At 42.9% G+C, this 17597-nt stretch overlaps 1 protein-coding gene across 1 annotated transcript in view; it reads right to left on the reverse strand.

The window, feature by feature from the left end:
- The window catches only part of LOC144823889 (mucin-5B-like), a 1747676-nt gene that overhangs the window by 502695 nt on the left and 1227384 nt on the right, over window positions 1–17597 (reverse strand). The window contains exons 19-20 of the mRNA XM_078682783.1: window positions 6509–6660; window positions 4547–4685 (exon numbers count right to left, since the gene is read on the reverse strand). Of these exons, the coding sequence (XP_078538909.1) occupies window positions 4547–4685; window positions 6509–6660 (291 nt within the window). The remainder of the gene's footprint in view (window positions 1–4546; window positions 4686–6508; window positions 6661–17597) is intronic.

The raw sequence follows: 17597 nt of genomic DNA on the forward strand, positions 1-17597 counted from the left end.
TTAGAAAAGGTGGGGTGGAAGATACCAAAGAGGGAAATCCAGGAAGATTATAACACATAACTAAATAAATTACCATGTGAGCTTAAAAAAAGCTTTACATAAACTATAAACATTGATACAATATTGTAAGAATATTTATATAACTACATACACGTGCTTATCTGCTTGATACATTTCAGGTTGATGAGGGATATGACAACAAAGGTTTTAAAACTGAAAGTATTTGAATGCTGTTGATTTTTTGTAGGAATTTTTCTCACAGCAAAAAAGGGGGGCTTGTGAATGTGAATTTCCTAATTCCAATTTGTAAGAGGTGTGTTTAGATCATCCCTTCTAAATACTGTTTTCTTGTGGTATGTATTAATGTTTGGTGACCGAAATCTAGTTAGAAACCCTTAATATTTTACCTTCAATGTAGGTAGTAAACTATTCACAAATTGGATGGGATCAATTAGGCCACTGCCTATTCCTTGAAACGGTTTGTGTAAGCTTCCATTTTCTTGAAACTCATTCTACTTTCTTTAAGGCAAATATTAATTGTTTTAAAAGCCATTGCAGACATGGTGGTCTGCTGCCTCAAGTATGCCACCATCCATTTTTAAATGCTTGAAATGTTTCTTAGATTGCTATGCGTTATATAGAGTGTCTCTCTATTTAAATTGGCACACCTGTCCAGAGTTTTACAGACCTCTGGCACTTGTGGGTGGTCTTGAAGTAAACCTGAGAAGCTTTAGACTAATGCCAGAAGCATGCTTGCAGGTGCGTCTAAATGCAGCGTGTGGGTGATGGCAATGTGCTATCAGAAGGACAATATTTGCAGTTTCTCTCTCTTTGGACTAAAGCATGTATACACAAGTATTTGCAAAAGCACATATGTGAATGCCTCTACTTTCATGCGTTAGTATATTAAACCCAGACCTATTGTTTCTGCAAATTCCTTAATACTTTTTAGGAGTTTTTTGTTTTTTGTTTGACACAAGCTCTGTTGGAATCTAAAGTTGTCAACCCATACCTCAATAGCAGTAAATCAATTCCATGGTTTTAATAAAGAATTCCCAAAGAGCTTACCTATTAATTTGTAACTTCACCTTTTTACAGTCCTTTTCAAATATGGAAGCATATTCTGCAAAATATTTCATGCCTAGTATGTTCTAAGTGAAAATCTGAGGTTACTTTAAAATCTGTTTGTATATGTATGAGTGTTAGACAGTCTGACAATCTACACTTTGGTGCCTGCTTTGAATCATAAGAAAAAAGGAAGAGTTATTCAGATCAAGTTTCAAGTTTATTCGCAGATCGAGCATAACATTTCATTGTAAACTCGAATGCATATAAAGTTTATTATAAAACAATCAGTAGAAAAAATAAACAACAATATGTAAGACCAGCAATTGCAATAAATAAATATTGAACACTTAAAACACTATAGACAAGTGCAAAACAATCCCTGAGTATGTGTTGATCTTTCGTAGTCAATGAAACAATCTACGGGCCTTATTACAGAGGTCCATTGGACAGCCGCAGCCGTGTTGGCGGTCTGTGGACTGCCAGACTGGTGGTCCACCTGTCATATTCAGACTATGGTGGTCGAACTGCCACAGAACCACTGCTGCCGCCAAGGATATGTGATCCTCGGCAGAATTGCAGTGGTGTGAGGATGGCAATCTGCTGCTCGTGCTGCACGGCCAAGCATAATACTAGTTTCCTCACCTTCACAGTTTTCTTGGTGGTGAGCCTACCATAAAAAGTGTGGTGGTGAGGAAACAAAGGGGGCCCTGAGGGGCCCTCTGTTGCCTCAGGGCAATGGGGTGCATGTTGGGGGGTATATGTTGTGCCCCTGTGTACGCATGCATGCAGTTCCTTCAGGGCATAGACTTGACAGTCCATGCCCTGCAAAAGCTGCCTTTCACGCTTCCATTGCAGTGTCTTTTTCATGGGCACCGCTGTGGGATCACCAAAAAACTGCCTGCCAGAGACTTAAAAAGTTGTAATATGGTGAGCGGTTCCTTATGGCTTTAGCGGTCTTGGAGAAGTCATAATAATAGGGCCCTTTGTCTGATAGACCATGCCACAAATTAACATTTGTATACAGCAATCACTATCATACCTGTAGAATCACTTTTACAAATTTAAGAGCATTTATCAATTTCTCAAGCCCAAAAAATGACATAATGGTGCAATTCACCTAGCTCTAGGTCTGGCATATCTTGGGCAGAAAAATAGCTTGTGATCCTCAGTTTCATCACCAAGCCTACATGACTGGCACAAAGTAGGCACAGACTTTGAAGATCCCCAAGATGATGTATACACACAAGGTGGTAAGATCCTGTACCTATACTGCAAAAAAAGTGAGTGAGTATGTGCCAGTCGGGTGTAGTTTAGAAATTCCTCAGGCTTTAGGCATTGACCTATGCAATAAATTAAAAGCCCCATGAGGCTACCAATGGAACTAAATAATTTGTTCTGAGCAGCACACTCTCCCAATGTCTTGGTTTAACCATACTGACCGCATTGAAAGGGATAGAGGAAGGATCTTCCTAAAGCATAGCTCGGCCCAAATCATGCAGTGAGTAGTTTAACATGGGTGAGTCACTTGATCTATTTAGAACACTGTAGTTTAAAAATGTCTGCAAGACACTTTCTAAAGGGTTGCAATTCTTTAGTAGCCCAAATGTGAACCTAGTGTTCTCTGCGTGCTTCAACACCCTCCGCACAGTTCGCAAGACATTCAAGTGGATCCCCCGGACTACAAAAAAAACGTCACCCACACACTCATCACCAGCAAACTGGACTATGGCAACACCCTCTATGCTGGAATCAACAGAAAACTCCTGCGCAAATTACAGACCATCCAGAACATCACAGCCAGACTTATCTTTGCTATCCCATGACAAGAGCACATCACCCATAATCTCAGTGACCTCTACTGGCTCCCTGTCGAAAGACAAATAACCTTCAAACTGCTCACACATGCCTACAAAGCCCTCCACAAAACCTCAATGACTGTATCTCCTTCCAAGCCCCCAAGAGAAACCTCCGATCAGCCGACCTGTCCTTAACCACTGTCCCTCGTGTCTATAGGAACAGAGCAGATGGAAGATCATTCTCCTACCTTGCATCGAAGACCTGAAACAAACTCACCCTTTACCTATGACAAAGCCCGACACTGCACCAGTTCAGAAAGGACCTCAAGACCTGGCTCCTTGAATGACCCCATTGGAGCTGTTTACACCCCCCTGGTACCTTGAGACCCTTAAGGGTGAGTAGTGCGCTTCACAAACCCTGATTGGTTGATTGTTTGAGTGTAATGACCTTAAAAGTTCCCAACGCAGAGACAGACTTAAGGCTCAGGTCCAAACTGAGGGGTGCTAAAGAGGTACCTCTCCCTAATCCTTTGAAGGCTCTAATAAAATTATTCTCATTAGTGCCCAATGGACCTGTGTGATAAGAGCCCCATAATTCTGCACCATATAATGCAATACCCCCGGTTGAGCCTTGTAAATCATTCTGCAGGAAGAATTGGGTACCATGATGACTTTTTGGCAAAACTAGATTTCCCTGGCTCCGTGGGTTAGCAAATGTGGAATCCGTAGGGTCCATAATCTTGAATCAGCTAAATGGGCCCGCAAATAAATACATTCCTCTACCCTTTCTAATAGCCTCTTCCCAAGTTTGTAGTGCCTGTGCCCTCTTCTCCTTACAATAAGTCATCTGCTTTGTTTTTGAAGCTTTAATTTCCAGGCCTTACAGGGAATAAAACAGAATAAATCTATCCACAATGGTATGTAAGCCAACCCTACTTTTGGCCTGCAGAAGAATATTTCCAGCAAAAAAATTGTCTGAAATTTCTGACCCAATATCATAGGGGAGTCATCGGCACAATTGGTCAAAAAATGACACCGTTTTTAATATGTAAAAGAAAAAGTGTGGGAGCCAGAACAGAGCCCAGACGAACACCTTTGCCAATAGCAATCTCCTAGGTTAATTCACTATTTACACCACACGGGACCCCTGCAAAGGTGTCCTCATGGAGCTGCACAATGATGTTTAACAAATTACTAGGAATGTGTATCCCAGATAAAACCTCACGAAGTTTCTTTCTAGGAACAAGGTCAAAAGCGGCAGAAAGATCCATAAATGCAACAGAAAGAGCACCCTCTCCAACATCAGCAGTCTTCCACTGAACCAGTAGTAAGAAGAAGATCCGGTCAATGGAACTAGTCTTGGATCTAAATCCTGCCTGGAGGTTGGAGAGAATATGATTTTAATTGATCCAATCCAATGGTCTCTCCAGAACTTGATTGCATTTTTCTTCGCAAGTTGTCCAGGAGACTAGTTGAACTATAATCAGATGGAATGTTTGGGCTTCCTTTTTTGTGCACAGGGACAGTCTCTGCCGTTTTTCAAGTTGCAGGCATTGCTGCCCCTGCTTCAATTTCAATTGAAACAATATTGATATAAGGAACCCAAATTTTAGGTTCAGATCTGAAAATAGCATTTTACAGCAGCCCATGTAAGTGCTTGGGGGGAGCTTATTGATGGGTACCTGAGTAAGGATGTAATCACATTCACTGGTGAAGTCAAAACGTGTGCCATCAAAGCTTCTGAAGTGTCCATTGCCGTAGACATTGCAGTTCATGGGACAGGAGTTATTTGTGCAGCTCCAGGTTCTGTTGATGCAGGTGCTGGATGAAAACAGATTTACAAGCACATGAGACCTTCCAAAAAAGGTGTACTTAGACATTTTGCTTTACAAGTCACATGGTCAGAATAAATCTGCCCAGTCTTCGAAATGGCACTGTATATTGTGTGAAATATTGCTCAAGGTTGTCTGTTGCTCTGTTTCATTATTTGGATTGCATATCTACTGCACTGAAGCTACTACAAAGACGTGATACTACACATTCACTTCACCATTTTTTTGCTATGCCTTTTACAATAACCATCAACTATTTACCAATGAAACCTCTACAATATGCATTAACAAAACGATTTCTCATTTTAAGTTCCGCATAACAAGATCAAATCAATACCAGTAATTTGGGGATTTAAATTCAGCAAATTAGTTGTGGATAGCAGCACTTTGGAAAACAATATGTTGTAAGCTTTCTGTGCCAGCAAAGATCAGAGCCTCAATCGTCAGGCTGACGTCAACACCACTTAGCAGGTGGCAACCCAACTATTAGAATTGATCAAGATGAACTTCTGGCCAGCCATTAGTTGCCCTGATCTGAGGGGACACAATGGATAACATACAGGAATTCAGGTGAAGGAGTGAACTTTCTGTCTGTCGGTCTACCAAGAAACGGAGTGCAAAGAATATTTCTCTCTTCTGGTCTGCATAAATAGGTATTAATGCAACTATGTTTGGAGCCGCAGAAGAATTGGATTAACAATGGTTTATAATGACATCTACATTAACCCCTTCCGCACTCATGACGAGCTCAGCTTGGCGGAGAGGGTACTCACTTGCAATGTAATACCCTGGCAAACTCTTGGTGTGCCTGCCTCATTTAGAGACCTTTGGACCATAAGCTTTCTGTCTACAAAGTCGACACGAAACTTAATTAGATATCCAGATGAACAAGGGAAGAGGAAGGAGTTTAGACCACTGCCCTATTTATGGTGGACGGTTTAAAGTTCATTTTTCTGTCCCTCACTGTCAGGTTAAACCTAGCAGTGAGGGACAGGATAAGAAATGATCCTAGGACCCTGGTAGAAACTTGCAGGGTGTAACAAGGATTCGTTTTTTGTTCTTTAGAAACAAACTCCCACGTTCTACGTTTCTTTCTTAAAAAAACTGTTCAGAACATTTCATGAAGGCCAGTTAAAACTGATGGCTGCCATCCACCGAACCTTTTGTACCTTGAAGGAAACCTCGGTGATGGCTGTTCCTTTTAAGAAACCGAGATGACCTGTCTGATAGGGGAGCATCTCTAAGTGTTTCAGATGGTAAGAGGACGACATTACCACTGCCACATTGATGAACAGAGTACCACCTGCTTGATCCTCAGGCCTTTTGTCTCCCCATGGATCCCGTGCACATGTGCGACTGACATATACACTTTGTGACCTTTCATTTTCTTCTAAATGTGTCTTAATTTAGGCTTCTGCAGATTACTAGATCTAACTGACTTGGGTACAAAAACTAATGTTTTCTCTGAAGTCAAAGACACTTATAACATAGACAGTTGTTCAAGATATCAGTCACAAGGGTACCTTTTCATTCCAAAAGACTCTTGGACCCTGCAAGTTCACAATCTTCAAAAATGTACTTTATCATCTCAAGCAACAGGCTCTAGTCATATTGCCCTATACAACCAAATTCAGTCCTGTCCTCATTTTCTTCTAGCAAATATTCCATTAAATAAGTCAAACATATTTAAAAATCAAATATTCTGGATGAGTATGTGTTACAATTTGTTGTTGAACACTAAGTAAAATGCCATGCTTGGATGAAAAAAACAGAAATTATATAAAATCAGGCAAAGTATTCCTAGAGTCATACCAGGTATTGCAGAGGATACTCAGAACATGCCCAGAGTTGTAGAATGATTCTCCATACACACATGGACACTCGACCTCAGGGATGCAGCCACCATGGTCATCAGATACAAGTCCGTCCGGGCACACACATCCAGAGATGCATTCTTCGTTGTACTAAGAGCAGTGAAAAACAAAAACATGCAATGTTACTAAGCTATGTAAGGCACTCGTCTATTCTCAGCATTTTCAAAGGACATAGGTCAGCTAGTGAGATCTGAGGGGTGTGAATGACAAAAATCCCAAATAAATAGGCAGTGGGTTGCAGGGAGGATAGAAGAGATGACCAAGGTTCAGGATGGGCTGTTTCCATAAGGAACAGGGTAAATACTGATTTGCATTAGGAGGGAATCTGTCTAAAGTGGCACTGTGGGTTAACAACAATTGGTTTGAATGCTCTGTGAGATATTGCCACTGGTCACACCATTTGCAAGCATTCATCCTATCACCTTTCAGGTGTTTGAGTGCCAGTAGTGTGCCTGGAAACTTAAGACTGGCACAGCTTTCCAAGCCTATTTACTGCCAATGTCTGTGAATTCTAACAAATCCTAAATTAGCACCCATTCGAGGGGTACTTTTATGGGTACAGATTAACTACTTTTTTGGATAACCGATCAGTATAGCTATTGAAGATCATGATCCAAAGTAAGCACTTAGTGAAAGGAGGATGAGAAAACCCCGACCTAGCTACAGCAATACCGACTTAGGGCCGTAAGACCCAACTACCAAAGCAAGAATGCACTTGAGGGGTGACACACCCCCAAACAACCTACTGAATCTATGCTTTTTCCCGTCATAGCTCGGTCTGGTAGTTCTCCCCGGGAAACCATGACTACAGTCACATACAACACAATGGCCTGAAGTCCCTGCCCTGGGGTCACTTATAGTAAATGTATTTTCACTACATGCACTCTTATTCATCTCTACAAGAAGCCTTGAAGCACAAATTAAGAGTTGTCAAATCAGTGATGTGGGTAGGACTCCATAATTCTAGTCTTCGCCTTCTATACATTCTTTTGTCAAGGGACTGACAGTTCCATGTACTAAGCCCGACTCTCAAATAGAGCACGGCACACAGGCAAATCAATTTAAAAATCCATGCATGAGCTGAGAAAACATTTTGCATGTATATCGTATAACAAACATAATTGAAAAATATGATACAATCTCTTTAATATGCAAAAAGTGTATTATTTAAAATGCTGAAACATTTCACCTTAGTACAGCAGAGTATCTCACTCCATAAATACATTTAATATAAGTGAAAGTTCTTAGAAACATTTATGGCTACGCCTACGACAATGTCATTAGTGAACTAAGAGACAAGTCTGTAGTAAAATAAGTCCTAAATGAGACCTAGATTCTTTGTAAAGATGGAACAATGTTTTAGTCAATTAAATCAAATATTAGAGGTGCTTGTACATCGCACATCCTGAACTTAAGTATTAAAAGTGTGCCAATATGTGATGATAAAAAAACTGCGTAAAAAAATATTTGCCTAGGTTCACACAATTTGCATAAGCAGGGAAGCTGGTACTGGTTCTAGGTGATCTGGTTTTCACATTTTGAAATTCAACCTAGATGGGTATATCGGTCTCTTTGGCTCTCTCTCTCTTTCTGTCCCACATTGGCATCAAACATCACTGTTTTGTCTTTTAGTCTTGGTTCTCAACAAGAAAATAAGACAAGAGATAGTAGACCCGACTCTGGGCCCCCAGACCCAACTACCAAGTCGCGAACACATTTATTTGGGGGTGTCACACTACAGACACCACCTCTTAGGCTACGCATATGCATGTACTAATGAAAGTAACTTCTGCAAATAATTGCAAGGTGTCATCCCTCCATGAAAACAAGGAAAATGTGGCTTCTTGAGAACTTGTTCTTTGCATTGTAAAACACCTTGATTCTTTACTAATGGAGCCAGTTAACTATAGGTACATTTGCCTGAACAACTTCACTTTGGCTTTGTTGACATAGCACGCGTTAGCAGCTAGGATTCTTGAGTCCACTCAGCTCAAACTAAGGCCAATAGAGGCAAGCTTAAGCTCCAATACTATTGAGAGCACATTAAACATATCCAAGTATGTTGTAACAGAATACGGTGGTGCAAAACAGATTGTATATTATTGCATATTTGTATCTAGCTGGTGCTGATGCTGTGCCATGATGGCGTCTGCTATAATAAGGTGTGGGATTAAGCCAATAATGCATCTTTTACTATCAAACGTTCTGATGATATAAAAATGTGCATGTGTGTGAATTTCTTTTCAAACAAACAAATTAGAGAAGAGTGGTACTTTGTTATCATTATATGGGTTCTTGTCACAGGAGAGTGTGGTAGGGCCTGGAATGACAGGCCTTGCTGTCAACAGCCGCATAATGTGGTAGTAAATTTGCTGTGTTGTTTTTGCACCCTCTTGAATGAATTTATGTTGGTGCGTTCAAACGACAGGTTTTAATGGATGATAGGTGGTCTTGTGTTGATAATGTGGGATTTAATCCCGTAGAACCACTGCTAAAATAGAGAAACACATGTATCCAAAACATTCTCTTTTGAAAAAAGATCTGGTGAGAGAAGGTGCTTGGTTTGACTAAAGGCAACAGGTAGGGAAGAATTTTGATATTTTGTCCTGGAGGATTTATGAGTGTTTCTGAAGAAATAGCCATCGAATGAAGGACAGGTTGGTTAATTGTGATGCTGTAGGTGGAGAAGGAAGAGGCTTATTTTCACTAAATAGTTGATGCGGGGTTTAAGTGATAGATTAGTGTCTTTAGGCTAAGATGGTTAAGGTGGATGTGATTTTGTGCTATCCCGTCGTTTATGATGGCAGGTCTTTAATAGATTGTAGTGAAAGATTGTTTGTGTAACACCCTCATATCAACAGCGGATCACTGCAATCATTGATGACATGTATGGCACAAAAAGGCATAGGGCTGAGCCTTGTGGAACCTCACAGGAGACTTTATATGCAATAAAGTACGAGCATATAATGTATATAATGTTTATGATGTAAGGTGCGAGCATAGGCAACTATTTCCAGCTTGCCAAGTCTGTGTACGATGGTTTAGTATCTCACCATGTATTGGGCTGCTAGCAGGTAAAACAAAATGAGGATCTGTGTGTTACTGTTGAACTTGATCTTCTTCCGGTGGTTTCATTTTGATGAAAAGCCATATTCCATTCTCCTCATGTTTCTTAATCTTACTTGGACCTGGTACAGGTTGTGCGATTCTATATATTGTTTTCGTTCCAATTTAGCTCAACATTATGCAGTTCAAGAGGTTGAGCGGGTCAAGTTTTTTTGAGTAGAGGTTTGATCGTTGTGCTTTCAGTCTGAGCAGGCTGCAGAGTACTTTGGCATTGCAGCAGTTACTTTTAGGAGATTAAATAGGCTGGAACCAGCAGCTAGGATCTGGCCTGCTGAATGGGGCAACGCCTTGACAAGTTGTTTCAGATGCAGGCTTTCCAGGTTTGTGGTCAATGATTATCAGTGATTGTTGCACTGACTACTTGTGGACATCAAAACATATATTGAAATTCCTTGAAGTTGTTATTCAGGTATAGTCGAGGATGATGCTGGCCGTTCAGTCTGTGAGAGTGTGTACAAAACAAATCTAGGAATAACACGTTGGTTATTTAGAAAAATAACAAATTATTTGAGTAGATCAGCAGTAGGAGATACTGAAGCTCGAGGATGAAATTAAGTCTGATTTATGTGCTTATGTGTGCCTTTTCTGCAAGCATGACTACCTCCCCTCACTGGTTGGGTTGTCTCTGTATTAGTATTTTTCATCTGTCTGAGATGCCTTAAGAGTGGTGGTGGAATCTTCTGTAAGCTATACTTCAGTTAGAAACAGATTGGTGAAGTTCCTTGGGAGGAGTACATATGCACTATGACAGCTGACCGGGTTACTTAGGAACACGCATAAAATGGGACTGTGTGCTGGAGCGCTCACTCAGGCTATGTCGGCTTTCGTTCATATGTAAATGGTCTGCTAGAGATGCTGATAAAAGGATCTTGATTATTAATGTACTGTTGGAGAACGGAGTATGCTCGTCCTCGTGTGCATTGACTGAGTCTGTTCTCTGGTGGCAGTTCTAGTAGGAAGGACATTCTGGTGGTTTCTAGCTCTGTTCTTTGTGTGCCCAATTTTTCAGTGATGTCAGCACAAGTTATGTGAAGTAAATTAACATTACATTTGTAGGGCTGGTGTAAGAAAACAGAGCTGTTTGCAGATGTCCCCTCACTTTTTGCCCCATTTAAACTACCACATGCTTTGTTTGAGAAGGTGACAGGTGTTAACGTGAGTGATGTAACTATGTTGAGTGGGGTAGTGCAGGGTGTGGCAGGACTCTAAGCACTGAATGCATTCTGAGACCAGTTGGTGATTTGACAACATATTGAGTAAGGCATGGACTTTATGTGTTTTTTCTAGCCATTGTTGCTCGTGAGTTTGAGGTGGACAATGAAATGTCTGTGGTGGATTCCGGACTGATGAGGTTAGCAATACATTAGGTAAGGATATGTGGGATAAACATAGACTTTTTTTTAACTTTCTCTGATTATTGTGGTCGAGGGTATCATGACAATGAGCAGATTGATAGCCATTTTGGCCCCACTCTCTCTAGCGGATTTGGCATATTCGATATTCGTTTTGGCCTCACTGTCAGGTGGATTAGGCATATTGTGTCATTGTGGTTGGTGTTGTAGTTCTCTTAAGGGATTCATGGTTCAGTTGGTAGCATAAAGTATGTGTATGTGGGGGGTGGGTGTCAGTGTGTGTGGGTGTTTTTAGTGTGTGTGAGGGGCTTGGAAGGGTTATAATTATTTATAGGGAACTGGTAACAATACCATTCTTTTACATTGAGAGCAGGAGTATTTTGTTCAATCCTTATCACTCACCTCTGAATGAGTTTGTTGTTGACTATTATTGTCGAAAGAATGTTTATGATTTTGAGAGTGGGTCTCTGAGCCTACTTGTTTATGAGTTGTGGATGCATAATCATGTTGTGTGATGTTTGCTTGAGACGGTCACAGCTGTTCAGCAAGTGCACTGGAAATCGTCTCTTTTCTAGAAACGACTGATTATTGTGTTGCTTGAGGTTAAGTCCACCTTTTCTCTTTATTCCCATTGTTAATTTGCCTTCATCTGTAATGTGAGTGGGAAAGGGATTTTTTCCTCAATACATTTCTCTCTCAATTTTCCACTTCATTTCTCACTCTCTTTCTCTCCTCTTTAATCATTCCACTCTTTTGCTTTTAACATTCTCCCTTTCTGTGAGAAACCAGGGATTTTTGCAGCGTCCCCCCACTTCCCCCCCATTTGAACTACTAGATGCTGGTTTTCTGACTCTGATTGTGCCCTGGGCGCTGCTAAATAGTCCCATGGCCTGTACTCTGATTAAAAGTGCATGGTAGTTAGGTATAATTAAAATAGGTACTGATAACCTACCTGAAAGTCCCTAGCATATGGTAGGGCATGTGGGTTTAGAGTAACCCTGGGCGTAGTTCGCGTAGTAGCGCTACGCGAAGCTACGCGAAGTGCACTTCGCACTATGCGAACTTCACGTAGCACTACGCGAGCTGCGTAGTAGCATGTTCGCACTGTGCAAGATGTGTTTTCAATGATTGCACAGTGCGGACAAGCATCCGGCACTGTGCAAGCATTGAAAAAGGCATCTTGCACAGTGCGAGCTGTAGTTTTCTGCTGCTCGAGTACATTATTACTCGAGCGGCAGCTTTCTCAACGCGAACAGGTAGTTTCTCATTGAGAGCGGTCGCGAGCATGCGCAACCACTCACAATGAGAAACCTGACCTCCTCGCGTTGAGAATCTCGCCGGGATGTCATTTTGCTTGCTCGCGGTCGCGAACATGACGTTCAGGACCGCGAACAAGCAAAAAATGACCGCTGCACTACGCTACGCTGCACTACGCATGTTCGCACTGTGCTACGTGCAGCTCGCGTAGTGCGAAGTTGCGAAAACTTCGCAAACTCCGCGAGCGTAGCGTAGTGCTTCGCCCAGGGTTAGTTTAGAGGCCCTGCATATTCAATATACTTTAGTGTGCACTGCTGTGTTGCCTCCTGTCATTTTAGAGGTAGACCTGTTTTGCATGCTGATTTTAAAAATAAATTATATATGCACATTGGACTTTTGAAATAAAAGTACTTCCAAAGTCTTAAACTACCTTATTTGTACATCTATGTCACCCATGAGGTCTCCGCTAGGTGCCCAGGGGCACAGTGTCTTGTAACTATAAGCAGCAACATTATAAAATATATTTTATATGCCCTGGTAAGGGAAAAAAAGGTCAATTTGCCAGTTTGATGTTTTCCCATTCTAGCATATTGGCTCTATAGGCTAAATTGGGAATACTTTAATAAAGTATAACAATTGATAGGAGTGAGCTAAAAACATACTTCAAATTCCTAAAATGATAGTTAGAGTAAATCCAACAACCTGCCAAAGTGGGATTTATTACAACTATTACAGAAAGTTATAGAACTTGCCTTTCTGATGTGCTAAAATCCAGCCTTCCAGCCGCCTCTCCTGAGTGGCCAGCCTTTGACAGGCTGAGCCAAACTGCTCTGATGAGGTGTGAGGTGGCCTGCTTAGAGCTAAGAACATCTGGTGGGAGGAGATCTGCAGCTGCAGAGCAAAAGGCAGAATCGGGGTGGAATAGCCAAACGGTCTTCAAAAAAGGAATGACATTTAGGACAGCACACAGGCTCACTCCGACATCCTGAATCCCCTGCCAGGCAGGAGCCTCAATAATTCAATTAGCAGAGAGTCTGGAAGGGGAGTGTTAGGGAATCTTAGCCACAACAGTGGGTTGACTTAGCCAGATCTTAACCTCCAGAAGAGAGTTTCTACATTTTTAATTTTAAAGAATAGTGCATTCTGGGGCAAGAATAGGCCTCACTTTGAAGGAAGTTGTCATATAGGAGGGTGGCACTCTGCACCTCATTGGTCAGGAGTGTGTCCCCTGAGTGTCACATAGGAACACTGGATAACTATGGGAGAGTTGCCCACCAACTCAGATCTCTGCCTTGAAACTACAAGAAGAAGAAGGACTGCCCTGCTGGATCCTTGGACTGCACAAGAGAGGACTGCACTCATAAGGATGCGCCTGCTACACAGTTTGGTCTTCAGCCCCAAATAGGAATTTGCCTTGCTCTGAAAGTTGAAGGAGTGGACTCCCTAAAAGCAACAGAGTAACATAACTCCACCTGCATCATCCCCACCAAGAAGAACCCAGATGGAGAGTGTTCAGTGGACTTTTAAGGATTTAACCAGGTGCATTGTGAGTCTTATAGTCTCAAGTTCCCAAGGAGCAACTCAGAAGTGCTGGAACATTGCAATGGTATTCTGAACCCTCAAAGTCTCAAAAGAAACACCTGGAGAAGAAGGACAACTCTGCTGGACCCTTGGACTACACAAGAGAGTACTGCATTCACATGGATGCAAAATAAAGTGGCTTTTCCTGTCTTAAAGGATAAGGAGTGGACTCCCTTATCACCAACAGGTAGAAAAGTACTGGAAAAGAACTGAAAGGGCTACCAGCAACATCAATAATGGGGGCAGCTTCAGCTGAAAAGCTTCATCAGGATTTTACTTGTATTGAACAGGAGCATTGTTGGATTTGTTGTCCCAGATCTCAAGAGGCCAACCAGACCTTCTGAAACCTAGGCTGGTGCTGTTGATCACTCCCCTGCTCTTAAGAAACACTTCTAGAAGCAAGTGTAAAGGTGTTACATCATGGACAGGCTAGACCCTTGACTTTGCCCTGGTTCAACGCAATCTTTTTTAACCCTTTGAGTGCTATTTGCTTCTAAGCGTTAGTTTTACTTTTAATCTTACACACATTCATATCTCTGGTTCCCTACATGAGATTTTGTTTGTTTTGGTGTCATTTTCCTCCTAAAACTATTTTCTATTTTTATTTAAAAAAAGTTCGATTATTATTGTGTGTCTTATGTATTTACTGTTTTTAAGTGCTTTGCACACCTGTCTTCTAAGTTAAGCCCGCCTGCTCGCAGCCAGCTACCAGGGGTTGAGCAAGGGAATAATTTATTGAGACCTTGACTGGGCCTTACATTGTAATTGTGGTTGTATTACAAGTGGTAGGTACCTGGGGGGGTGGCCTGCAGGGGCAGCATGGCGGATGCATCTTAAGCTCGCTCCGCCATTGATCCACTTTATCTGGTAAATTTCTCCATACTAATGCGGCATCTATAGTGAGGCGCCATGGTGGATTGAGGGGTGAGCATCCAGGCTTTTATCAGAATGCAGTTGCCGACATGGATGTGATGCCTGAGCATTGGATCCTAGGAGTTTGTTCCCCGGTTAGACTCGAGTGATCTGAGCAGAACCTGCCGACTCGAGGTGGGCGAGTTTGCTATGTGAACAGGGATTGACAGCAGAAAGGGACACACGCCGTACCACTCTGTAAGGAAACACGGAGTGGGGGACGATGCCGCCCGAGGAACCACTCAGAAAGCTAAGGGGCGACTGGCGTAACAACCCCGGATATAGACTGCGGGCCATGGAGTGATCAGTGTACGGGCTCATTCGAGTCTGCAGGAGGGATGGTGTGAGTAGGAGCCGCCTGCTCCAGGAGAGAGAAAGTGGAGACAGTGCTGCCTGTACAGAGTGGAGACGAGAGACGCTGCAACTTTGGAGTTGTCTGCGGCCTTGGGAGCAGTGCCGGTGTGGGCCAGCCATGACTGTTGGAGGGGGGGACATGTGGAGGATGGTGTCCTGGCCGGAGTGCCAGTATGAACAGTGGCGGCCGCTGATGGGCCCAGAGATACACTCCTATATATGGGGGTGAGAAAAGGAAGAAGACGCCGCTTGCAGTGCTGCCTGCCAAGAGGAGAGACAGATGGCGCCACAACGTGGGAACTAGACTGCGTCTTTGGGTGCATCCTGGGTGCATCCGTGCCAATCACAGTGGAACAGTAAAAGCAATCGTATACAGCGCCATATGATATAGGTGGAGGCAGGTGGCGCTGCAACACCTGGTACTGATTGTGGACTTGGGAGTGGTCCTGTCAGGCCCACTCGGGTGGATAACACAGCCACATGTGAGGAGGTATGCACCGGTTGGAGGGGCCCCCGTTGATGCCTTCCCTCCTTCCTCCATAGATGGAAATAAAGATAAAACAAGGGCTGCAGCAGACGACAGTGGACCCTACATTGCAAACGACCGTCACAGTAGGTGCCTGTCCTTCAATGAGAAAAGAGATAGCAACTGAGGTTGCCCGGTACAGCAGACACAGGAGTTAACCAGTGGGACCCGCAGGGAAGTGCTGTGCTGTGGCTGTGAGATTCAAGATTCATAGCGAACTGACTACGCACTTCACTCAGTAGTATAGGTCTGCCTTGAACGCCCCTGAAGCAGTGATACATTCCTTTCTGAATGATCTCACCTTTCGTTTTTTCACAACTGAACAGCTCAGGGAAGTAGATACCCTGCTTTATCTGGAGGAAGTGAAAGGCACAATGCGAGCACTGCCGAATGGCAAGATCCCAGGAACTGATGGCTTCCCACATGAATTGCATAAGACATATGCCGATCTTTTAGGTCCGCAGCTACTGGGAGTGTACACTGAGGCATTAGAGAGCATCTCTCTTCCGGCCTCTTTGATGGAAGACACTTTGTTTACCCTTCCAAAGACAGACAGGGACCTTACACACTCAAGCGCCTACCGACCCCTAGCACTGCTGAATGGGGATTACAAGATATAGGCTGGTGTCCTGGCCGGGGGACTGGCGTCTATCACCCCGCACCTGGTACATCAAGACCAAAATGGCTTTGTTCCAGCGCGAAACTTCTCCCTAAATATTCGCAGGCTTTTCTAGGTGATGTACAGTGCTATGGCAACTTGGCCAGCAGCAGGCTGTATGGTCTTGGACCTAGAGAAAGCCTTTGATACAGTGAAATGGCTTTATATGTTTGAGGTGTTGCAACGCTTTGGGTTTTGGCCATATTTCTTACGTTTGATTAAACTATTGTATGGAACACCTGCTGTGCGAGTTCATTATGGAACTTTATTCTCAAAGCCTATACTGATGGGAAGAGGACCTAGGCAGGGGGGCCCTCTTTCCCCACTTAATTTCTCCCTGGCCAAAGAACCAATGACTATAGCTCTGGGACAATCAGCAGACCACTGGGGTATACAGTTAGGTGAGGAAACATATGCCATTTCACTCTATTATGATGTTTTGCTTTATAATAGGCATTTTCAGGCGATCCCCCACTCATCTCTAACACACTCCCACTATTTGCTTCAATATCAGGGCTGAGTGTGAACTGGGGGAAATCTTGTTTATTTCCCTTTGCTCCTAGCAGAGAAGCCTCTCAACTTGAGGTATATAGTGCATTAAGGACCTGGCAACTAGTTGTATTTCGATATTTGGGAGTACAAATTAATCATACGGATCTGGAAATCATGGATGGTAATTTATCCAGGGCAATCACAGCTCTAAGATCCCAAATAGATTTCTGGAAAACGCTCAACCTTTCAGTTGCAGGCAAGGTGACGCTTATTAAGATGGTGATGTTACCTCGTCTGTTATACTATTTTGTGAACCTTCTGCAATACCGGCCAACATCATTTTTTCACCCGCTAGAGGAGATGATGAGAAAACTCAAAAGGAACAACACATGCTGCAGAGTGGCGTTTGCTAAATTGTACTTACGTCAGATGCAAGACGGGTTCGCCCTGCCCAATATGGAACAATACTATTTGACATCCCAAATACAATGTGTGGCGAAATGGATGGCCGCACTCCACATCGTGCATACGGTGGTATGCGGTGCCCCATATGCGCTGGACAGACTCCTCTCCATCTTCCACTCATGTACTCGATCATATACATCAATTCCCCTTCTGCTGCCGATAGGCTAGAAATGTTTTTGTAGAGCTCTACATCTTACCAGACATGTTATACTATATGCGCCATCAATACCTATACCAGGATTGCCGAAAAGGGGGGAGAGGGGCAGAGTTAGAACGACAGAACTTGAGGACTGGCAGAATGCTG

Source organism: Lissotriton helveticus, chromosome 3_1 (genome assembly GCF_964261635.1).
Source record: "Lissotriton helveticus chromosome 3_1, aLisHel1.1, whole genome shotgun sequence".
Classification (NCBI taxonomy): Eukaryota; Metazoa; Chordata; class Amphibia; order Caudata; family Salamandridae; genus Lissotriton; species Lissotriton helveticus.